The sequence below is a fragment of the Myotis nattereri genome, assembly GCF_964212035.1.
Source record: "Myotis nattereri genome assembly, chromosome: 9".
Lineage (NCBI taxonomy): Eukaryota > Metazoa > Chordata > Mammalia > Chiroptera > Vespertilionidae > Myotis > Myotis nattereri.
In genome coordinates, this window is record NC_138084.1 from 21,525,763 (window position 1) to 21,551,765 (window position 26,003).

The following is a 26,003-nucleotide window of genomic DNA, read 5'->3' on the forward strand; positions in this document are numbered from 1 at the left end:
GGTGTACCCTGCTTAGGCCTACAAGAGTATTTTTAAAAGGCTGTATTAAAACCCCAAACAAAAAGCATAATTACTTAAATATTCCACACAACATCATTTTATTCTGCTGTTTTCTAAATTTAAAATAAACAAATTCTTTTTTGCAAATGAAGCAATTACTTTTTCAGATCATAACTATTCAATAATTACCAGTTTCAAATTTTTGAATATTTACTGTAAAGCAATATAATATCAACTCTTCTGATTAGAAAATAGATGCTTGTGGGAAACATGGAAGCAATTTTATTTTTAAAATATGCAGATGCATCATATAATAAAAAAGTACATTTAATGATCATATAATTAGATAGGAGGAGTAATTGGATATGGTAAGATGAATGGATCACAGATTTTACTGCCTAGGTTAAAATTTAGCACAAAATTAAGACTGTATACCATTGGAGTTAGTGTATAAGTTAGACTTTTTTCATTTAATTGCTTTCAGAATAAAGATTAAACATAGGTAGTTTACTAATTTACTTTGATAGGACTCCCTTTTCTTCAGAAAGATATATGCAGGCCACTGCAGAAATTATGGAGTTAAAATTAAAACGTGAAAATACTATATCAATAGTTTATTTTGACTTTATCCCCCAGGATATTTATTTTAGGTGATGTTACTGAAATCTTAAATGGCTCACCAGTAACTATTATATTAGTTGAAATAAAAATACTGTAGTAGAAAATAATAAAAGTTGAAGCAAATTAAGCTCACTTAAAAATAATTTATATTGCACCCCAAAATATGAGTGTTTCATTCACTATACTAATTATCTCTGTAATTCTAGGAAATTAATTTATGTAAGTTTCCAAAATAGAGTGGATGATTATTAGACACTAGAGGTCAGGTGCACGGATTCGTGCACCAGTGGGGTGCCTCAGCCTGGCCTGTGCCCTCTTGCAAACCGGGACCCCTTGGGGGATGTAGTAGTGCGAAGCGGCAGGCGGCCAGGGAGGAGCCCGGGCCCGGGCCAGGTGCCGCACCACTCCGCTCAACCTGGCCCCACTGCACCTGCCACCGCTAGCCCCACAGGGTAGCACTGCCGCGGAGGTGGGAGAGGCTTGTGCCACTGCAGCTGCGCTTGCCAGGCATGAGCCCAGCGGCATCTGGTGCTCGGTGGTCAGCTGAGCGGTGCTCCTACTGTGGGAGTGCACTGACCACTAGGGGGCAGCTCCTGTGTTCAGTGTCTGCACCCTGGTGGTCAGAACGTATCATAGTGACTGGTTGTTCAGTTGCTTGGTCATTCAGTCGCATATATATATATATATATATATATATATATATATATATATATATATATATATATACACACACACACACACACACACACACACACACACACACACACACATATATTAGGTACTTTAGAAAAGCTTTGTGCAGAATGCACTAGTGATTCCACTGCTGTTTAATAGGTTATAGAAAATACTGCCCTTGCTAAAAGGAATCTTCCCAGGGAATAAAAAACCTTCAAGTAAAGGACAGTGAGGAGTAAACTTACTAGGTGCTTGCTCTGATGACCAATAGAACAACACGAGCAAATTTGTTGAGGCCATCTGAACATCTTCAGGTGGAATTACATTTCAATCCAGGACAGTTTATAATAGGTTCCACTTTATAACAACTTTCTGTATGTTATAATTAGTCAAAGTGCTTCGTTTAAATAACCTCAATCTTTCATTTTCCACATTAAATCTGTTGTTCATTGGGTTCTCCATGTTGGTTAGTAAAAGTAGCCTTACTATTACACCCTCCTTATACATTCTTGAAAATTACTTTAGATTTCTTTTTTTCCAGGGTATTAGTAATAAATCCTTTAACATCTCCTTGTCCATCTTCTCAAAATGTTTGGTATTTCTGAACCCCCAAGGAAAGGAATTTTTACAAAAAGAATATAAGGCAGTTAATGAGTTTATTTCCTCAGCCATTTTTCTCTAGACTCTGCATAGCAATAGTAAAGATGACAATTAAGTTTACATAAGGAATCTTTATATAAAATTAAAATATATTCTGCCACACTGTTCAGTTTGTTTTATTCAAATCTTCAAAATAATTTCTAAATAAAGAATTTGAAACTTAATTTTAAAATATTATCATGTTAAAATGAGAGAAACTCTTCATAGAGACATTTTTGTAATATAAAAATTTACTGAGCTGGCCGTGGCTGGGGTGGCTCAGTTGGTTGGAGTGTCCTCCTATGCACCGAGAGTTCACAGGTTTGATTCCTGGTCAGAGCACATACCTAGGTAGCCAGATTCGGTGGGTATGGAAGGCAACCAATCCATGTTTTTTTTATCTTTCTCCTTCCTCTCTCTAAAATCAAAAAACATATCCTTGAGTGAAGATTAAAAATTTTTTTACTGAGATGTTTCAAGAACTGGTAAATTCTGGTAAGAGTCAAAATACTAACAGGAAAGCTTTGGTATTTGACAATTATGGTATATAAAGAACATTTTAGAAAGCATACGTATTTTTAAAATGACATCAAGGTTTTTAACTACACTGTGAAACTAACTTATAGGTAGAACTTGTAACAGAAATTATTTACCAAATGTTTTGGGGTTAAAAAAGTTTTGTGGTATAAAAGTACAAAACGAAAATGCAAAAAGAGAGAGATAGAGAGAGGAAGGGAGGGGGAGAGACAGAGAAAATCTCTCTCTACCACAGGCATAGTTTAAGATTTGTTTCACTAATAAAAGGACCCTCCTAGCATATGGAATAGTTGCCATGTCCTCCCAGGGATGGGCTGTAGCTATGTTCACCTCAGGCTCATCAAGAAGAAGTGAACTGTCAAGTATAATTTCAGTCATAGAGTGGTTTGGATGAGACAGATTAGTGGTATGCAATCATGATAGATAGTTTATCTTAGCTCCAAACTGCCGCCTGGGAAATCTTGAACTCAAATGAACACAGACTCAGTCATTATTAGTGTCAAAAAGGTGTACAGAGACAAAATTTGGCTGGCAGCATGAAAGATGAATCAAGGCGAAAAAGTGACCAATTGCATATTAGAAACTAAAATTGAGAGGCATATAACAGTTTGGATATACTTTAAATACCAGGAAAGTCATTCATTATTAATTGTTCATTGATTAATATTTAAAATGTGTTTCTGTAAAGTAATATATATTTTAAAAGATAATATAAATCACATGTATCTTATTTCAAAATATTTATTCTCAAGGTAATGCAGAAGAGTCCCCTCTTATATAGAGGAATAAGACACAAAATTTTTTTAGAAATCTATGAAATTTTAAATATATTTTTTTTGGTTGGATATTCCCAAAAATAGGCTTTTCCTAATGATTAGTTTTTTGGTAAATATTTTAACATTTAAATGTTACAGTTTGATGATTTTCTTAGGAAGAAATCAGAATACATAAGAGAATAAAGTTAAAATGTGAACAAAAACCTAAATAACCTTGCAGATATTTTCTTTACACCGTAAAATACATATATGTAAGTTGTAAAATACATTATTCTATAAGCAAACACAAACTTTGGTATCTTTAAATCAGACCCCCCATCCCAAATATCCACAAAAAAGAATGTCCTCAAGTGTCACTGCCTGAAGTGATAGACTCTGACAAATCTAACAGCTCTTTCTGTGTCATTCCTAATGCACTTGTCACTCAGTATTATCCATCCTCATTAATGACAATGGGAAAGTTTATCTTGGGAACACGTTTTAAATCATCTACTCTTTACAATGGGACCATGAAATCTCTTACAAAACATGAGGCGGGAACTACTCTGACAACAAAACCCCTTCCTGGCAGCTTTATTCTTAATTCCTGTTCAAGGAGTAATCTGTTTATTATAAAATCATACTGAACAATATATTAAACAGAATTTGAAACAAGAATAGCTAGTGTGATTTTCAAGCTTACAAGTATTTCTACAACATTTTTATTAGGCTGAAAACACCAAGTTGAGTCCTTTTTGTGAGGTTTCATGCAATCTTTTACATTTTACAATATAAACACCTTTAAAAAGGAATTTTGTTTTATCTAATTTTAAAATAATTTTCAAATGCCAAGGACACAAATCTTTATATAATTATTTAAAACATAATAATAGGCATTAACTTAAATAAAAGCAATTTTGAGTAAAACTGTCCTCATGTTTAAACTTCCTACCTAAAATGCCAAAAAATTCCAACACAAGAATCTTATGACTTAAAAATTATTTTATCACCCCAAAATTACTTATAATATTTTACATTTTAAGATTATATATAACCTTATTTCCTTGCTTAAGAAATTCCTACAGTTAAAAAAAAAAATGAAAAATTAACAAGATTTCTTGATCCATAGTGCCTGCTTAAACTTACTATTTTAATTTGATTATCAATTATATATGCTAGATAGTGTGGATAGTGAACGGCAATCTTTTCTGGTATAATTCTTTTTATAAAATCAGTACTTCCTAGAAATATGTCCTTATGACTCGTTATCCATCACCAAAAGTTTAACGCTACATTTTAATGTACTGTACAGTAAAATCATGTTAAATAGACTACAATAATCTTGAAAAAACACATTTAATGTTGATTTTAATTACTATTAATCATTTGAAGTTCATTTGTGAATTCAAACATGCTATAAATAAAAACACTGAATTTTAATAGCATTTAAATTGTATGAACCTATAATTCATAAAGCATTTTTACTTCAGCATTCAAGGCTATTACTTTAATATTTCTCATTGATGCTTTATTTATTTTAGAAAAGATTCATTTAAAGGATGTTGCAAAAATTATATGGGCTTTATGCTGAAAATTCTAAGTTAAATGTACAACAAATACCATTAAATGGTTAATTTAATTTATAATATCTTAGAAAAGAAATATAAATCTAAGAAAAACCAAGAAAAATTATATCTATTCCTCATATATTAGGTATTTATGATGAATCCAGTGATATTACATAGAAAATAGCAGTTTTTCTGTGGCTGGTAGAGATTGAAACGGGGTACCTCTAAGAAAGCGGGTTCCACATGATTAAAGAGGCTGGGTGCACACAATGATAAGTCAGCTTTGAAGCACTTTAAGCTCCCTCCCAATTTTTTCAAAATATATTTTGATTTCTTTACAGAGAGGAAGGGAGAAGGATAGAGAGTTAGAAACATTGATGAAAGAGGGATGTGCCCGCAACCAAGGCACCTGCCCTTGACCGGACTCGAATCTGGGCTGACGCTCCATCCACTGAGCTAAACCAGCCAGGGCTCCCTCCCGATTTTAATTTTTAAGAAATGCAGGTATTTTCTCAAGAGTCACACCTGCATTAATTATAAAAGTGCAAACTACACAAAAATGGTTGTGCGAATTCATTATTACTCAAATACAGTTTAATTTTAAGCTTTATCTTCTAATTGAAATGGTCTCAGTAAATTTTCTTTAAAGTATACGGCTTTCTAAAGTAGAAGTTCTTCATAGCAAACTTCCTCTGTAAATGACCAGATAGTAGGTACTTTGGCCTTGTGTGCCCTAAGATTGCAACTGAGTGATGCAGAGTGAAAGAAGCCATAGACAATACATAAATGAGCAGACCTGTCTGTGTTCCAATACAAGTTTATTTAGAAAAACAGTGGAATTGGATCTGACCCATGGGCCACAGTTTGCTAATCTCATGCTTAAAGCATCAGGGGCATACTTGATTTAATATTGTCTTTTACTTATCTAATTTATATGCACCAAAGCATAAGAACTTTTCCAATGCCCTGGCTGGTTTGGCTTAGTGGACGGAGCGTCAGCCTGTGGACTGAAGGGTTCCGAGTTCAATTACGGTCAAGGGCACATGCCTGGGTTGCCGGCTTGGTCCCCAGTGGGAGGCTTGCAGAAGGCAGAGGGTCAATGATTCTCTCATCAGTGATGTTTCTATCTCTCTCTCCTTTTCTATTCCTCTCTGAAATCAATAAAAATATATTTTAAAAAAGAAACTAGCCCTAACTGGTTTGGCTCAATGGATAGAGCGTCAGCCTGCAGACTCAAGGGCCCTAGGTTTGATTCCGGTCAAGGGCATGTACCTTGGTTGCGGGCACATACCCAGTAGGGAGTGTGCAGGAGGCAGCTGATCGATGTTTCTCTCATCGATGTTTCTAACTCTCTATCCCTCTCCCTTCCTCTCTGTAAAAAATCAATAAAACATATATTAAAAAAAGAAACTAAAAGCAAAGTTTAAGAAAAAAAGAACTTTTCCAATAAAATGATGGGAATGTTGTAATAATCGAATGTTGAAGAAAAAAAATGGCCAATGTGACACTACGAAGAGTAGATCACATTTTCAAAATATCTTTACATGTATTTTATGGTTCTCGACTGAATTACACATTAAGTCAATAGGATATATGAAGGAATGCATTCGTTATAAATTATGCACTATAAAACTTTTCTTCTGTATATAATTGCCTTAAATTTCTATCTGGACTAGAATGGTTTCCAGGAGGAAAATCTTAAGAAGCCAAACTAAAGAACTAGATTGGGATTTGTTGGCTCCATGTTCACAGAGGTCAAGGGGATGATTTTTCAATAGTGATAGTTCCAGATTTTGTTATATCTAGATATTAGTTGCTTCACTGCTAATGTGTATTTAAATCTGAACTGTGGAATATCCAAAATGTTGTGTTCAGATTCCATTGTACATAATTATTTCACCCCTAACTCACAAATCTTTTGCAATATTTTCCTGTTTAAAGCCAGGAAAACATATAGGCAATAAAATCAGTCCTACTGGCCAGAGAAGACCGGACATACGAACAGGCAAGTGCTGAGTCAATGGGGGTTAGAAAGTGTAACTAACTTTAAACCTAAACAGATAATAGGAATCAACACTGGGGGGCTTTTGCAAATTGGGAAAACTTATTACAGAATCTTTGACGATGAAACACTCAAAATAATTTTCAAGTGGCAAGGAAATGATAAAAAGGAAATCATGATTCAAATAGCATATTAATCACTTTTGTTAAGGAAACAATATATTTTACCTCATTTCCTATTTGGTATTTTTGAGGACACAGTTCAACTTTATTTCAGCGATAACAGTTCATTATATTATTAGCCAATATTTTTGAAGGTTATTTTACTTATGCAAAATCTTAGAAGTATATTATCCACTTATGGGAACTGTATTAGCATTATCATACTATTCCATATAGTCTGAAATGGTGAGATTTTTATGGTCACACTCTCTAATGTGTTTTGAGCACTGTCAGGAGGATATTCATTCGTTCATTCATTCAATATCTTTTGAGCACCTACATGATCAGGCACTGAACTAGGAAAAGGGGATACAATGATGAGTAAAACAGACATAACTTTATAGCATTTATGCCCCTAAATGAACATTTTTCCAAAGTTTTGATACTTTATAAAAGAGGCTTATGTATGGTATTTTGACTGTGCTAAAGTATGGCAGCAAAAACAAACAACAGTGAAGAATGGATACTCAAGAGCTAAATAACAAGCAGAGATTACCTGGTTCAGGGTTTTTCTTGGCTACTTACTTTAGAATTGATTTGCCTTAGTATTGTTATAGGCCAATCGGTTCTAGAGGATGACAGATCATTATTCATTTGATTCTTAATTCAAACTCAATATTAAATTATTTTTGTTTGACCCAGAAGATTTGGTTTGGCACTGATTACAATTTAATTTTTTTTGATAGTACACAGCAACCAAAAAGAAAATTAGGAAGTGCTGGATAAATTTATTTCATTAGAACATTTTTACTCATTTGATTTTAGTTTGAGAATAAAAAATGATTTATACCTCACAAATATATATGTAACATGTAAAATCTAAGTGTATTAAAATTATTATAAGGTATAGTTCTTTTTCACTATTAGTTTTATTTTTACCTAAAGTCTTAATTCATTGAAAAATCAGGTGACTGAATTCATTACTAATACTTTATCTGCACCAACATTTTTCCCCCTAAGAGCATTGGAAAGGCTATGAAAGAAAATTAAAATAAATCACTATCTAGTTTGAGTCTGTTTTCATGACTATCCCTGACAAGCTTTGAACTTCAATACAGAAAAAAATGGAGTATATACATCTTAGCCATTTTGAAATATGCTAATTTTATGGTAAAAGACATTTGAATACTATCACTGTGCTGTGTTTTTCTGTATCTGCATGTGATCTATATATTTAAACAAACAAAAATGTGTGTATACTAGTATAAGCAGTTCTCCTTAAAAACTGCAGTTATATATTCTAATAATTTTCTATAATTACTTATGTCAAGAATACAGTAATAGTGCATTTGGTTTTGCTTAACATTTTAGCAATTTTTTGTAAAAATATTAATAAACTGGTATTGTTAGCTTTTTTCTTTGCCCACTGAATATGACATAAATTGACCCATTTAATTTATAAGCTCAAGAAGGGCAATCCATTTCATGCTATATCACTGACCCTTAACAAAGATCTTGTAAATGAGTAGCCTATAATAACATGTACAAGTGACCTTTAATTGCATCAAGGAGCTTTTTGTTAGAAGGTTTTCAATGCTACACCATAGCTACAGTATAAGTTGGTAAAGTATTTCTGAGGTTATTGAACAGAAATAGCAACAGCACCCCCATCCATCAAAACATGTACATAAGGCATTTAACTAAGCCTACACTGTAATAATACCTTTTAGATAACAATTGACCAGAAAAATAAACCTTTTCCAATCATATAAGAAATATTTAAAGCTTGCATAAAACTTTCATTAAATTCTTTCTAATCAAATACAACTTTGTTTTTCATAATAGCCTTTAGAAATAAAAATAGTTATTTGAACCCTTCAGTTGCAGGCTACTCCTCAGCCCTGGTCAGGACTCATGCAGGAAGCAACCAATAGATGTGTTTCTCTCCCATCGATGTTTCTCTGTCTTTCCCTCTCTCTTCCACTCTCTCTAAAATCAATGGAAAAACATCCTCAGGTAAGGATTAAAAAAAAAAAAGAAGTTATTTGAAACTTGAAACGAGCTTCCTTATAACAGAAAATTTTAATTTTAGTAGAAGACACTTCTTTTTTACTAAATAGCTATACAATTAGAACTTTACTTTAAAATGTTTGGTGAAGAACCACATACCTAACAAAACATACTCAAATACCTAAATGCATTTCAAGTGTTACTTATATTAAGTAATATTGAAAACAAATTTTTAGTAAAGTATAGGGATAGATATTAGAACTGGTTAAACTCAGAAATTTATGAATGAGTGAAATATATTTTGACAATCTAACAAAAAACTGAAATCAAATATTCAATTTCATTAAACCATTCATATTGGTATCTTAGCTCTGGAAGGCTCACGTCACAATGATGTGGTTTGATTCTCTACAACAACGGTCGGTTGCCTTGACAGCATCTGACAAAACAGTTCAGTGAACTTCACTGTACAGACACACAGAACCTGAACTGGCTACTCTATGAAATGTCTACAGTGGCGGAGAGTTATGACAGTGATAACTGTGACAAAATTTGAATTTCCACTTAAATAAGAGAACTTCTTTACTGGCTATGTAGATAAAGGCATTTCCATTATACCCCAATTTCTCTTAGTTATTATGATCCCCAAATCCTACCTTATAAAAACTAATAGTTCATATTTAACATTATATTTTCTTACTGAATAACGCAATTTCTTATTATTAAATTATAGGAAACTTTTTTAGTAATATTACTGAAAATAAAGAGGAAAACATTTTGCAATCATAAGGTTTACTGCTTAATTTTGCTTGTAGATGATATTCAAAGAACTTTCAAAAAAGGAAACATTTTTAACAGGAAATAAGTTTTACCATGAATGGATCAAATCTTCATTAGAACTAGTTATAATAAAAGGAGAAGCAAGATTAGAAATTTGAGAAATTGAATTTGGTAGACTCACTGTCTTTTAAGTTGTATAGACCTTAATTATCTCACAAAATAATGTCTGATGCTCTAAAGAAGATATTTTTTAAACAACTTAAAAAAACTATAAGAAATAATATATAAACACAGCAACAGTCTATGAGCAAATTAATATTTGCAAAAGTATCTTAATGTAGAATTTATGTGAATAAAATAATAATATACTGTAATTAAGTTTGGTATATTTTTGAACCATATCAAAGTAGTTGACTGGAACAAGGGAACTATGTGTGTTTGTACAAGAATACTTTTCCTACTTCATCCAGCAAAAATCCAGAAGTCTTACAGAAGTCGACAGTATTTCTGGGAATGGCATTATATTTTCTGAAAATTAATTTTTTAAGATAAAAAATAGCTATCATATACCAAAAATAAGGAAAAAATAAGGAAAAAGCAATTCTGCCAACCCCACATATTCATATCTACATAACATAGCAAAATGTTATTTAAGGGAGAAACTATGAGTAAGCCAATCTGAATTTTATAATGTACTAAAGGCCCAGTGCACAAAATTCATGCACTCGGGGGGAGGGGAGAGGGGGATCCCCCAGCCTGGCCTGTGCCCTGTCACAGTGTGGGAGCCCTGGGATCCATCGCCCCAAAGAGGTAGGCACTGCCCACCCATCCGGGGCTCCTCGATGGATTGCCCCAAAGAGGTAGGCCGGAGCTGAGATGTAGGACCCCCAGGCAGGCCTCGCCCCTCGGAGCTGGGGACCCCCCAGGCAGGCCTCTCCGCACAGAGCCGAGAGGAGGTGGGACCCCCAGGCAGGCCTTGCTGGACCCCCAGGCAGGCCTTGCCTCACGGCGACAGGATTCTCAGGCAGGCTCTCTGCTGCTCATGCAGCATCAAGCCCAGCCCCGCCCACCTGCGCGAACCCGCTCTGCAAGCAGCTATCTTGTGACAGTGTGAGGGCATCATGGTGTGACTACTTAGGGTTTTATTAGTAAGGATTTTATTAAAATGGTGTAGAAATGCTTGCTAGAATTCATTTTTTTTTTTTTTTAGTTTTTTGATTGTTTGTTTGAATGCATCAGGGCAGAGGCCTTCTGGCTTTTGTACTGAGATGGTAGTACATCTTGGGGTATGGTGAGTAGTTAGTGGTTAAAGAGCACAGGCTTTGGAATAAGACAGACTTGAATTTAAGTGTCATGTCTGTCAGCGATTAACTTTGTGACTTTGGATTAGTTAAGTTGCTTGGTCTCTCTGAACCTTAAGTTTCTTGATTCAAAAAATGTAGGTAATAATGATATATGGTAGTTATGAAATCTACGAAGTAATGGCTATAAAGCACTTGCACTAGTCCCAGACCCCTATCAAACACTCAAAAAATGTTTTATTTCTAAATACTAATTAACAGAGTTCCTGAACATGTTAATTTTCCAGGGTAATTCTGCTCATAGAGTCAGAGATTTGGATTTGAAACTGGCTCTAAATACAGCTCTATGACTTTGGGAAGGTTATATAATTTCTTATATTTCCTTACATAAAATGTGCGCAGTAATTTCAAAGGGAAGGGGGTGGGTGGGAAGAAATAAACTAATTAACTTATATGTGTATATGTATTGCCTATGGCTAGACAGTAATGCAGGGAAGGCCTGGGGAGGGGACTGCAGTGGGCTGGAAAGGGTCAATAGGGAGGGGAAGGGGGACATCTATACTTTAAACAATAAAGATAAATTTTAAAAATGTGTTTAGTAATGCCTATGGCAAGGGTTTCTGTGAGGCTCAAATAAGAATATGGTCATGTATGTGAAAGCACCCAGCACAATCAGATGAGATACCCAAGGTATGTTTTTTAAATACCCTGAGGGTAGACATGAGTTACTTTAAAAATAGTACTTTAACAACAAATATTTATGGAACACCTACTATATGTGCTTATTAGGATTTAGCTGCGAATAAGACAGACTATGTCTTTACTTTTGTGAAGGTTACAACAGGTGAGGTTGAGTGAGGTTGGGAAAAATAAATTAACTGGTAAACGACTATATAATACATAAGTGCTATACTGAGAATTAAAATACAGTAAGTACATGACAGCAGGTAACTGGGTGAATACTTCAGATGGGTTAGTCAGGGACCACTTCTCTAAGAGATTGAGATATTTAACCTATGCCGGGAGCCGGTCCATCCTTGCTGTTTCAAGGGACCTGGCTTATATGGCATACTGTTCTTAATATGTTTGCTCACCTTCTTGGCACTATGTGTTTTAACCAAGGTCACCTCTCTGAGAAAGGTTGTTTCCCCAGATAGGGATTTTCCCGTGAAGTTAGGGAGGAAATAAAACCCCTTAACTAAGTGCCAGGCGGGTAATTAATCACTTTAACTACGAACAATCATGCTTAAGCTACATAATCTTTATTCCCTGGAATGGAGATAAGAAACGCCCTAACCTTTGTAATAGAGATTGATAGGATTGAATCAACTGGTATAAATACAGATGTAACAAGACAACAGGAGACAGAACTTAGAAGAGAGAACCTAGACACAGAACCTAGACACAGGAACCTAGAGACAGAACTTAGAAGACAGAACCAAGAGACACAGAACCTAGACACAGAACCTACACAGAACCTAGAGACAGAAGAACTTCGCTGGAGAGAACATGGCAAAAGATCCTGGACATAACTTGGCGACCAAACCTGGCTGGAGAACCTACAGAACCTGGCAATAGAACCAGGCAAGAGAACCCAACCATGCTGATCAACTGAACGCTGCCCCCGAGTCTTTCCCTCTTCGCCAACTCCATCCACACCTTTGGGGACCCCTGGACCCGCTGGGGTTGGACCCCAGCAAACCTACAATACAATGAGAATGAAAAGTCATGAAGGGTTGGGAGGGATGAATATTCTGGACATCAGCTATGCAAAGATATGGAGGAAGAACTGAGGATATTTTGGCACAAAATACCTGCAAAGCTACCTATATCAACCACATATGTGTTATCACATATCACAAATATGGATACTATATTTATTAATCTCTATATTCTATTTGTTACCCTTCTATATCCTGGAGAATATATTAATAAAATACACATTCTTACCTTCTAGCTGATGAAATGAGACAGCCAGCCAAGATTTGTTATTATTTATTTTCTCTTTTTCTATTTTCCTTCAACAGAAAAATAACTCACTGTGGGAGGAAATGATTCAAGGAGTATCATGGAAACTTGGTGAATTCTACTACTACAGTAGTTCTACAAAGGCTTGAAGAAAATTCTTGGACTACTGCAATGTAATTTTCCTGGAGCCACATCACACAGCATATAGAAATGTTTCTATCTGCAGCATTTTAAAAGGAGAAATCTTTTTCTCTTTGCATTCTTAGTTGGTGATGAATCTATTATCATCTGGTCTCAAAGGTTAGTGTACTATAGCTACCAGAGGATCTTTGTGAGAGAGAGAAGAGACTCATTTGAAAGATTCTAAATATTTGACTTATGGTTTTTGCAACCACCTTGCTATTCAAATATATGCTTTCCTTAAATTCTAGAATAAAACAGTATTCATTTGCTGTAACTAATTATAAGTTTAATATCTTAGATGTTGGTGACCATACAGAAACTTGGAGAGATATAATAGCCAAACATGAATTTACTTTTTCTTGCTAAATGAAGCATTGATGCTCTGCCAGCCAAATTCACAGGAAGCATGTGAAATGAACACAAAAGCAAACAGGCCTGATGCTGCCCAAGGGAAAGTCAGCAAGATGGCAGCTTCAATCACTCGGAATAACACTAACACTGCCTTGGGCTCTCCTCAGAATGGAAACATGTCACCATTACCGCAATGTTCCAGCAAATCAGAATGCAAAGAAAAGAACACTTATGCAATCACTTACTGGAAAGGCACTTTACTCAACATTTAAGTGGAAAAATTATAAAGAAATTTCAAAAATTGTCAGTGAACATAAATGACTCAGGAAAATTTTTTTTTTTCCTTCTATTTCTTTCAAGGAGCTTAATAGATTTTTAAAAAGCTTACCACTTAGAAACAATTTCCCTTTAAATTCTCCTTTCGGAATTAATAATGTAAGGACGCATTTTTATGAAGTGTTAAATGGAAAGTTCAGGATTCAGGGTGCTAGTAAGAAATACTCATTTCCCCTGATACAGTACCATTACTTTATAAGTTTGAACAAAGGGAATAAGCTTTCACAACATTTATATAGGAAGTTAAAGAAAAAAAACTTCATATATTTTGGGAACTTACCTAATCAGGATACTTTTAGCATGTGTCTAGTCATGTAGCTATCTTTGGTCAATCATCAAAAAATCAAAGACAAATTGGCATGACTCAACCCTAACTTTAATACCGCATGATTGTGTCGTGTAAGCTTGTTTTGTGTGAGAGCCACTGTGGTTTTAGCAGACAGATTAACAACCGGACCTAAGCTGGCCTCCAAACCTTGCCCTGCTGATGCCTCAAGCTCTTTGAAGTCTGACCATCATACCTGGCAAAACAACAGTGGGAACTAGGATGGTGTCAGATCTAATCAAATTGTTCGCTGCAGCATAGCTAACTATGGGGTTCACTAATTGGCCCAATTGCGGATTATACCTTTTGCTACAGATTCAAGACAATAATTTAGTTAAATAATGTTTTTTTCTCCCTTATCTCTTCTAATTAAGATTCCAAAGTGGGAAGAAATAGGATTAGACGAGTCTCAAAACTGGGTTCCCCTTAAGGTGGTATGCAATTTTGATAGGCTAGCTACAACGTGTGAAATTTATCGAGCATAGTATTAAACCAACTCCTGGAGATTCTGTGAAACCTATGTGACATTATTGTATGTCTATGTCACTTGGGAATTAAAGTACAAATATGGGAATGGTAATATAATGAATAGGTTAAATGTAAACACCTAGAAAATAGCATTTCCATTGTTAAAGAATATTAATTTGGATCTATTTTTGACAAATGATTTCATCCAGAGATATCTACTGATTTTCTCAACTGTAGTATATCTGGGAATTGAAATATCAACCAATATTTGTGATTTACTGAATTATCAATATTCATTTAGTATACAAGACCCACATAGATACAATGTTTATGATAATTACTATTTTTGGACCAATTTAAGCTTACATAAGTATTATTTATCCTTATATTGAAAATTTGCAGAGAACAGTGTACATTTTTTGTATATATCAGCTTAACTCAGTAACCATACTTTCTGACTTGAACTTAAAAACACTGAATCTTAGATCTGGAAAACTGTCACACTACCCAAGCGTTGATAGAGGTTGTAACCAATGTAATAATACATTATTATCATTTATATTAGAAAATCAATTACTAGAAAATATTAAGATATGATCAACCTGAACAATACAACATAAAAATAGTAAAACACTACTAAATCCAAGTAAAATGCTGCTCCTATCATGTCATCAAATTAATGCTGCTGCATTTCAAATTTTATGAAATTTTACTTGTTTACTGAAATTATATTATAATCACTAGTATAAAGAAAAAACTGGTTAATGATAACCCCAAAATTAAAGAAACAAAAATTACACAAGTTGAAAAATACAAGTGTAAGTAGTTATTTCAGCTTGGAAGCTGTGTTCCAAAGTTATGCATCTTACAGAACTTTACAGAGAATGAGGAGGCAGTGTTTATAGCTCACTTGGCCAGTTGGAGTTTATGTAATACCTAAAGCTGTATTATTTGAAATATTTTTAAACTCCATAATTTATATTACATGTATTTCAGCAAATATTTTATACCTACTAAGTATATAACTCTGATCTTAATTTTGGCATACCATGTACAGTTTATAAGAATTATCAATTTTTGGAGAATTAGAAGCTACTTCTTTTAACTTCTTTTATTGAGCCAACTTTAAACTTTCTCTTTTGCTTATCCAGAATATATGCCAGGATTTCACTGTCTTTACTAGAAAGGATTTTGCTACGATTTTTTTAGAGGGGTTAATTTATAGGAATTCATAGTTGATGAATGTTAGGTATTAGTAAAAATTTACTATGATCACATAATTGCTTTCACCTGAATCTGGACAATACCAATACATATTCCAAGAAGGAAAAAATATTCTGTTGCTATCTCCAAATCACTCAAAGGAACTGCAGACTACTAGTTAAAGTTGCTCTACTTGTTTAAGGCCAATGATGGCATTAGTAAAAAAAAAAATCCGTTTTTTAATACATAAAAGGGCAATGATGTAATAAATCAAAGAAAAAGTATCCTAAAAATACAGATGAGAGTGTCTGCCTGTTTCTTTGCACCCTTACTTCTGGTCATGCTGACTTTTTAGACCTTGTGATTATCAGTAAATTCCAACATGTAACAAATCTACCTGTATGGAATAAAAAACGTTATTTCTGCTTTACTTGATAAACTACCTTTCCCTTCTAAGAGTAAGATGCAGATTCAATGCCTGGTATATTATTATCTCAGATTTTATAGACTAGTGGAGTGTACATTTTATTTTTTAAAAATGCCAGGGCAATTTCTTAAAAAAACTTTTATTTGTTGTACATATTAAAACATTGCCACCTGGTAGGTATTTTTCCCCTCCAATAAAAAAAGTCCTCTTGTTTCAACAGTGTCTAGAATATATCACCAAGGAATTGCTATCTAATTGGGTGTGCATTTTATAATGTACAATGCTATATTTAAGCATTTAATTTTACACCAATCACATGATTTTATACAACTATAACTATACCTATTTGTACTTTTATTAGGTTTGTTTAATTCTTCATATTTTTCTAACCACCAAAGTGAATTTCATGGCCTACGTAACTTATGTAGAATAAGTTCATGTACATAAATATATATGTACATTTATATATATACTTACACACACAAACACTTATTAATTAGGTTATAAGCAAAAAAAATAAAGGATGTGATTTACTGTATTAAATATTAATAAAAAAAACCCCAACATAGTTTTGTTTTCAAATATTGCTTCTAAACTACAGGGTCACCAATTATAATGGTTCTTTTAGTTTTAGACTAGTAAGAAGGGAAGAAAGGAAATAGAACAGAAAGAAACCCATGTGGTTAATAAATGACCTTCCATCAGCTTCAATGGTAAAATGTAGTCACTATTAGAACCTAAAGTTATTTAGGGGAGAGGTCTCACTTGACATTATGTAAGTACTTTATGTCTACCCTCTCATCGCCAAAATAATACTGTGTGTGTGTGTGTCTGTGTCTGTGTGTGTGTGTGAGAAAGAGAGAGAAAGAGAAAGAGAGAGCGAGTGAACATGACTCTACTACTGTGCTACTTTTTCTCTATGTGTAATTTTTTTTTATCATCAAGGAATCTTCTTCCTTAATTTTTATGGTGATAGACATGATACCTTAGACCTGGTTGTCAGAATACTCATCTGAAGAGAAAGGTGTCACATGGGAAAACACACACACATGTCTTTTATTGAAAATATTAATTCATCTTAAAAGAAAATGGTACGGCATGCTCTGTTTGTGACATCAGCAACTACAATTTCACATTATGGTAAATTTCTCAATATTCTATCAGAAAAACTAAAACAATGCTTGAACAATTACAGTGTTGGATTTCCTTTCAATGGTTTTTTTTTTTTTTTTTTTTTTTTTTGGAGAACTAAAGCAAATTAGCTCAAGAATCAGCATTTCTGCACTCCAGTTCTTTTGGCTTTATGTGGCTTTTAAAGGAGTATCCCCAGATGAGAAACTTCTAACGCTCCTGCAGAGATGACCTGCTTGAAGAACGGGCTGCCTGATTAACTATTAACTGCTCTCAATAGGATTAGATAATTAAGGACATTGATGACCATTAATTAGGAGGAGGGCACATTAATTTGTCACTGGATAGGGCCCTTACAATGATTTATAGGTTAGTGCTACTTGCAAATGTGAGGGGACAGAGAAAAAGAGAGAGAACCATTAAGTTACCTTATCAAGTGGCCAGCTAAAGAGGGCAGAGGGTCAAAAAAGGGCCAAAGTGGTCACTTCAGGGTGAAGTCCCAAACACCAAAGCAGTGCCAAGCCACATTGACCATCATTTGGTGATGAAGTTAAAAATATGCTAATTTATTGGTGGCAATTCTCTCTTTTTATGGTTTCAAGCAGTTAAGACAAGTGGCCTGCTTAAGAGCTTTTCATTTGAAAAGAGATTAAACAAAATGGTTTGTCAAGGCTGCTTGGCTGTTTTATGTCTTTGTTAAAAAAATGGCACCGACTATACTGATAACTATCACATCACCCAAAAGCCATCTCTCTCTGAGCATTTATTTCGTTAATAAATACATCAACCCTAATTGCTTAATAGTGCTATATTCATTTGCTCTTTAGCAAGATTAAGTTGAAATAAATCTTTTGTACTACCACCACTTTCTGTCACTATGACTTGCAGAGAGGTCCCACAAAAAGTTTCAGTTTTGTGGAAAATTTACTTAAAGATAGCGGTGTAAATTAGAGTGAGTACTTTGTTTTATTCAACACAGAAAGCAGAAAGGTGACTCCGCTACTAATAAAAAATCAGCTTTTAGAAGGTAGATAGGATCCTCTTTTCTTAACCAGGTACAACTGTGGGTAGCACTCACATTCCACATACAAATAAGCACAGCTCATGAACATTTAATTAAATATGCCTTTGAAAGCCTTGAAAATATGCACGTCATATTCATGTACATTTGGAGCTTACTTTAAATGTATATTTAAAACAAAATCATTTTTGCTATACTCTAATAATGTGCCATTAAAATAAAAAAAATAAGATAGTCTAAAAAATTATTTTATTGCACCAAAAGAATTTAAAAATGTTTAGCATAGAAAAAAAATTAACATGAACCATCTAAGAATTTCATTGTGTATATATATATATATATATGATTTACCTCAAAACTGTAAGTTGAAATATAAAAATTCTCTTACCTCAATGATGAATAGCTTTCTTTTCAATTTAAAAGCTAAGTCTTTGACATCTGACACATCACACATCAAGTTATTAAGCCGAGGAATCTGACGTATGTGAATCAAACCTTGTGGAAAGGAAAAAAGGAGAAAAATTAAAATGCAGTCATTGGATGCATAAATGAGAATGGTACAGCAGAATCCTGTAAATTTACACACAAGCATCCTTCCCTTTTAAAACTGGAGCTTACTACCAGGAGCAATGAAGCAAATGGTGTGATTATACTCAAGTAATCAAGCAGAATAAGATAAACAGAAATCCTTGTGCAAGGAAAACTAATTGCACTTTGGTACAGAAGTACAGATGCAAAGAGGGATCTTACTACTTGTCAAAACTATAGCCGGTTTGTGTGTGATTTTCTCTTGTATTTACAGTAAGCAAATATGGCTATCCCCTTGCATGCTGCCCACGGCACCACTGGGTGATCTTTATTTTATTAAATGCACCACTAAGCAGCCAGCAAAACAAGGCTTATGGGTTACCCATAACCAGGGAAACACTCATGAAATGCATTCCATTTTGTACCTTATTAATGACTGCTACAAACCACTGAAGAAAACGACATTTTAGAGCACATTCTAGGATCAAACATTAACCCCTAAGCCATCCCAAGACACTCATTTCTGGGGCATGCTAGACCTTCCTGGAGCTGCTATAAGCTTTGTACCAGTGCTAGGTAAACCGTGAGCTTTGGCCTCTTGTCAGTAGAAACACTCACTAATTTTTTCTGACAAGGGCACTGGATGGCTTTTGTGCAGCTTAATACAGTTCCTGACTAACCTAGGGGTCGTTTGCCACAGATGAAGATGTGGAAGATTCTTCAGTGCATATCTCTGCCTGACTCAGCCCATATTTAGAAATTACTATCCCAAAGACATTGATCCCTAAACATGGGGCAAGAAGGCAAGTCCAGATTTGAACTAAGTAGATAAATCTTAGTTATAGAACTGCTTCTCTAATATAGAATTTTGTGTGTGTTTGAATGTTTAGTAAGGTATGTATTAGTTTTAACTTAAAACGGTAAATCTCTAGGTGTTTAACTTTAGAAACGTCCCTTTCAAATATAATTCACTAAACTATCCAATTTATTTTTTGTTAATTTAAAAGGTATTATTAAAAATACAGTTTAGATAGAAATTAAAAATATCTCATGCAGAACTATTTAGTAAAATATATTAGAAATAAGCACACCATACTTTGATTTGCACATTTTTCATTTTAAACTTGCATGTGCTTGTTTAGTTAACTATTAAATCAGGAAGCCTTACAGAATGAAGGAATGATTCCTGAGGCCCTTCTTATTAATAGAAACTTTACTGGTCATAGGATTCACCCATTAATTTGTGAGGAATCATTTCAGCACAAAAAGTCATAGTCTTTCAACCCCTGAAATGTTTTAATCAAATTGTTTTTTTAGAATATAAAATATAATTTTACTAAGTTTACTCTTCAGCTTGGGTTGTTTTAAATGAAAATAGAAATATAATAAATTAAAAAAATAGTATGTCCAATTATACAATAAGTTATACCTGGGGATATGATGTACCGCATGGTGACTATGGTCGACAGTGCTGTATTGTTTATTTGAAAGTTGCTAAGAGAGTAGATCTTAAAAGTTTTCATCACAAGAAAAAAAAAATGGAACTATGTGTGGTGATGAATGTTAACTAAACTTATTGTGGTACTTATTTCTCAATATATACATATATAAAATCATCATGTTGTATATCTAAAGCTACTAAAATGTTACATATCAATTACAGCTCAATAAAAAAGAGTTTAATCTTAATAGCTCTCTTCCTATCATAATGACAATACTGTATTACATGAATTCTACATAGGGTCTGGGCATATATCAGAGACACACTTAAGCAAGTAAATGATCATGAGGCAAATTATTTTATGTAGTTTTTGTTCACAGCTTATATTTTATAGGCTTAAAAACAACACACACCTGATGGTGTTATTTTATTTTTTAAAGGTTGTATGCTGACTCTTCAAAGCAGTGGCAATCATCATGTAACCTTTTATTTGTAGACTGGGCTTGCCATAGTCCTGCAATCACAACCTTGCACAATCTTGCAGCAAACTTCAAATAAGCTATTCAGGCATCAGACTAGAGGTTTCCATGTAAGTATAGCAGTTCCACAACAGTAACAGCAATAATTAACATTTATTCAGAAAAGTAAATAGGTAAAAATCTATTATTCATCACACTCCATATTCAGTTTAGAGCTAAGATATGCATAATTACTAAATCTTTCCTATTGCAAAAGTTCTATGTAAGAACCTTTAACAAAAATCCCTAAATCAACCAAATGACTAAAATATTATTAAAAGCTTAAAAACACGTAAGTTAAAAAGTCTAATTAATTGACCTGTGCATATACTAGGATGGTGATATTTTAAAATTTGTTCATAACTCAAACTAACAACAAAATGAGTAGATAGAGAACAGTCCAAATATACTCACAGATGCCTACTTTCTGAAAATGTGACTGACTAGGACTTTTAAAACATAGTGCAGTGCAAATTTTATTATTTATTTATTATATAGCTAAGCTCTGTAAAGTATGAACCCTTAGACAAAGCTGCTATTATTACAATTAATATACTTATTTCAAACATGGCTAATAAGTATGACTGACTTCACAGCAAGTTCAAGCCATCGGACAACAATGCACATCTGGCTGCGCCATGCCTTAGCACTGGGTGTGACTCCTTTCAAACAGTTACCATTGTCTGTAGTCTTAATATCCTTTGGTGACAAGGTGCCAAGGAAGACTGGCCAGGAATAGAAAACATTTAAGAGATATATTACAAAATAGAATTCATGCCACTGAACAGTAGGTATTATGACTGGACAAGATGCTTCCAGGTACCTTAGGAGGAACCAGGACATGCTATTCTCATCATGAAGGTGCTGCTTACCATGATAATCTTTATATAATGGGTTGGTTTCTCTGTTAGAACCAATAAACGACTCCAGATGAATGACTGTATCTGACAAGTTTGTAATACGAGCAATAATTGCTTTATTCTGAAAAACAAGCAAACAGAAATCTCATGTTAAAAAAAAATAACCTGTATACAGTACCATTAAGCCATCTCAATGACAAATTGTAGAGGAGACAGACTAACAACAAAAACTGGATGAAAGTATGTCCTTAATTGAAAATTCCATGAATAGATGTAAATATTCTATTTTAAATCAAAGCACTGAGGGGGGACATACTTTAGTTTTGGTAGAAAATATAAATCAATTATTTTTCTCTTATTTTAAGAGGCAAGGATATCTTTATGTTCATATACTATTATTTTTCAAATTACATTAGGCATTGGCCATTGGAAAATGTGACGGACATCAGGATTCAAGAGCAGTAGACAGTATAGTAAATGTATAAGGCCCTACTGTCATTTGTCAAATGGGACCAGATCCCAGTCCGGAACCAGCTGAGGTCACCTCTCATATTAGAAACAGGGAAGGATCCAGCTAAAAGGCTGCAGCATGGCTAGCTCTGGAGTTCTCTGTTTTCTCTTTCCAGATGCTGCTATTTGGCTCTGGTATAGTGATAAAGGCAAAGAAAAGATGGTACGCAACTAGCACCAGACTAGTAGCCTACCCTTCCCTTTCCAACACACTTTGATATGAACCAAAAGTATTATTGAACAATACATCCTTAAAAAGTTATATTTTAAGTAGCAAAAGTTCTAAAATACCCAGAATTTCATGGCTTTACAATATAATCATCAAATATCTTATAGATTTTCTTGAATAATTTTATTTGATGGAACGCCCTCATTTCTTTTAATTTGACAGGCTGGTAGGTCAGAAAACTGTTGTATAAGCTTTAACATCCTAGAAAAAAAATTGTTATGAAGAGCTCTATAAGTTTAAAAAAAGTATTGTTTGTAAAATTTTATCATTTGGAAACTTCCACTTTATACACTGGTAATGCCCACCAGTTTAAAACTAACCTTTATAAAAAGGAGGAGAAATGTAAAAACAGTCAAGAACATTTATTAGTCAGAGGCCATGTCCCCTATTAGAGAAAAGTCCAAATATAGTCAAAGATGTTCACTTTCTGAAAATGTGATTGACTACAGAGCTTATTGGTATTCCTCTGCTTCTTAAGTCCTCTTATGAAGATGGTATAAGAAAGAAAAATAAAAGAGGGCTAGTCGATGTTACCAGACTCAGCAGAAAGTACATAGTAGCCCCTGTCACTAAACATGTTGAAACTAGAGGCCCAGTGCATGAATTCTTGCACTGGTGGGGTCCCTTTGGGTGGCCTACAGGAATTGGGCTGAAACCCGCAGTCCAAAGCCACCTGCAGCTCCTACCTGCTGCTCCTGCTCATTCCGGCCCCACTGTGCCTGCCGCGGGCTCGCACCCAATCAGTCCCTGATTGGGAGGCTCGTGCTGCCACAGCAGTGCTCACTAGCCATGTGCCCTGCGTCTGGTGCTCTCCCAAGGGGAGTGGCCTGCAGGATCAGGCTGAAACCGGCTCTCTAACATCCCCTGAGGGGTCCCAGATTGCAAGAGGGCACAGGCCAGGCTGAGGGACCCCACTGGTGCACGATCAGGCCAGGGAGGGACTGCAGGAGGGTTCCAGGACATGTCTGGCCCATCTTGCTCAGTCCTGACTGGCTGGACCCCAGCAGCAAGCTAACCTACCAGTTGGAGCATCTGCCCCTGGTGGTCAGTGCACATCATAGCGAGCAGTTGAGCAGCATTAGCATATTATGCTTTGATTGGTTGTTCGGTTGTTCTGCTGTTTGGTCTATTTGCATATTACTTTTTCATTATATAGGACTAGAGGCCTGGTGCACAAAAATTTGTGCACTCGGGCGGAAGAGAGGGTCCCTCAGCCCGGCCTGTGCCCTCTCGCAGTCTGGGACCACTCGGGAGATAACGACCTGCTGGCTTAGGCCTGCTCCCAGGTGGCAGAGGGCAGGCCCAATCCCTAGGTGCAGCCCCTGGTTGGGCTCAGAGCAGGGCCGATTGGGGAGTTGGGGCGCCGCCCCCTATCATGCACAGAGCAGGGCGGATTGGGAGGTTGCAATGCCACCCTCAGTCACACTCAGGGTAGGGCCGATTGGGGGGTTGGGTCACCGCCCCCGTCACACTCAAAGCAGGGTCAATAGGGAGGTTGTGGCGCCACCCCCTGTCATGCACAGAGCAGGGACGATCAGGGGTTGGGGCGCTGCCCCCTATCACGCACAGAGCAGGGCCCATCAGGGGCTTGGGGAGCTCCCCCCTGTCACGCACAGAGCAGGGCCCATCAGGGGCTTGGGGAGCTCCCCCCTGTCACGCACAGAGCAGGGCCAATCAGGGGGTTGAGGAGCTCCCCCCTGTCACTCACAGAGCAGGGCCGATAGGGGAGTTGGGGCACCACCCCCCATCACACACAGAGCAGGGCAGATCAGGGAGTTGGGGCACCGCCACTGTCATACTCAGGGCAGGGCCGATTGTGGGGGGGGGTTGGGGCGCCTCACCCTGTCACACACAGAGCCGCAGGGCAATCAGGGGGTTGGGGAGCTCCCCCGTCACGAACAGAGCAGGGTGGATAGGGAGATTGTGGCCCTGCCCCCTGTCACACACAGAGCCGCAGGGCGATCAGGGGGTTTGGTCGCTGGCCCCTGTCACGCTGATCCCGGTGCTGGGAGGCCTCGCAGCTCTGCTGATCCCGGTGCTGGGAGGCATATTACCCTTTTACTATATAAGATAGAAGCCTGGTGCATAGGTGGGGGCCGGCTGGTTTGCCCTGAAAGGTGTCCTGGATCAGGGTGGGGGTCCCCACTGGGGTGCCTGGCCAGCCTGGATGAGGGGATGATGGTTGTTTGCAGCTGGTCACACATCCTTCAGGGTGGGGGTCCCCAGTGGGGTGTCTGGCCAGCCTGGGTGAGGGGATGATGGCTGTTTGCATCTGGTCACACACCCATTAGGGTTGGGGTCCCCACTGGGGTTCTTGGCCAGCCTGGGTGAGGGGCTGAGGGCCGTTTTCAGGCTGGCTAGTGACTGAAGCTCCCAACCTGTCCTTTTTTCCTTTTTTTTTTTTTTTATTCTGGGCCAGCTTTAGCTCTGAGGGTCGGCTCCAGCTCTGAGACCTCTGCTGCTGAAAGCAGGTTTCTGGCCTTTGTTTACCTTCTGTATTTGAAACAATGTTGCGTTCCTGCTGGCTGAAGCCCGGGGTTTTGTTTAGCTTCTATATTTGTTACAATGTTGCTTAGAGTGCAGCTGAGAGGCCTGCAAGGCAGGCGGGGAAGCTTGGCTCCCTCTGTCACTGAAGCAAGCAAGCCTCATGTTAGTTTCAAGCTGCCTGGCTGCCGGCCGCCACCTTGGCTGGCAGTTAATTTGCATATCGCCCTGATTAGCCAATGGGAAGGGTAGCGGTCGTACGCTAATTACCATGTTTCTCTTTTATTAGATAGGATGACTGTTTAACTCACATCTAGGGTTGTACTTGAAACTCCCCCATAGGTAGAAATGTGTGCTATATAAAGGATATTTCAGCCTATGAATTAGTGTCCTTAAAAGGAAGTGAAAATAGTTATTCTTCATTGCCTTTAATACTTTCAATCAAATGAGCACCAAGTATAGAAAAAAACAAAATTTGGAAATGCCTGTTTTTCCTAAAGCAATTTTTCACTCAATGGTGAGAAAATAATCAGATTGATTCCTTATTTTCAATTCTGTGTCACACGGGATGGTCTTACTCCAGGAATAACAGGACCTTCAGAACATGCTCCTCTCAATATTTCTTTAGCCAAAGACCATTAAATCAAACCCATCCAGGTTGGGTTTCAGCCAGTTATTCTTCACCCAAACAGAAATGTCTGCCAGACATTCCAACAGCTGGGAGACAGTTCACAATGAGTCAACTTGAAAATGATTCATTGTACTGAGTACTGAACAATGTTGGGGTGGGGGTGGGGTGTGGCTGGGTTGGTTGTGGAGGGTGAGAATGAGTGAGAGATGAGGAATAACCATGTGGCTCTCCCATTAAGAAGAATCTTAGATAACAACCAGCAGGCTCTTATCATTTCATTTTTAGGATAAACTCCACTGGGACGAGTGCTCTTCTCATGGACCCTCTGATGAACAAGCAC

General features: G+C 36.3%; 1 protein-coding gene across 3 annotated transcripts in view; it reads right to left on the minus strand.

The window, feature by feature from the left end:
- The window catches only part of ELP4 (elongator acetyltransferase complex subunit 4), a 183,626-nt gene that overhangs the window by 88,162 nt on the left and 69,461 nt on the right, over nt 1-26,003 (minus strand). For all 3 annotated transcript variants that reach the window (XM_081099558.1, XM_081099559.1, XM_081099560.1), the window contains exons 8-9: nt 21,822-21,930; nt 18,851-18,957 (exon numbers count right to left, since the gene is read on the minus strand). In XM_081099558.1, coding sequence (XP_080955684.1) covers nt 18,851-18,957; nt 21,822-21,930 — 216 coding nt within the window. The remainder of the gene's footprint in view (nt 1-18,850; nt 18,958-21,821; nt 21,931-26,003) is intronic.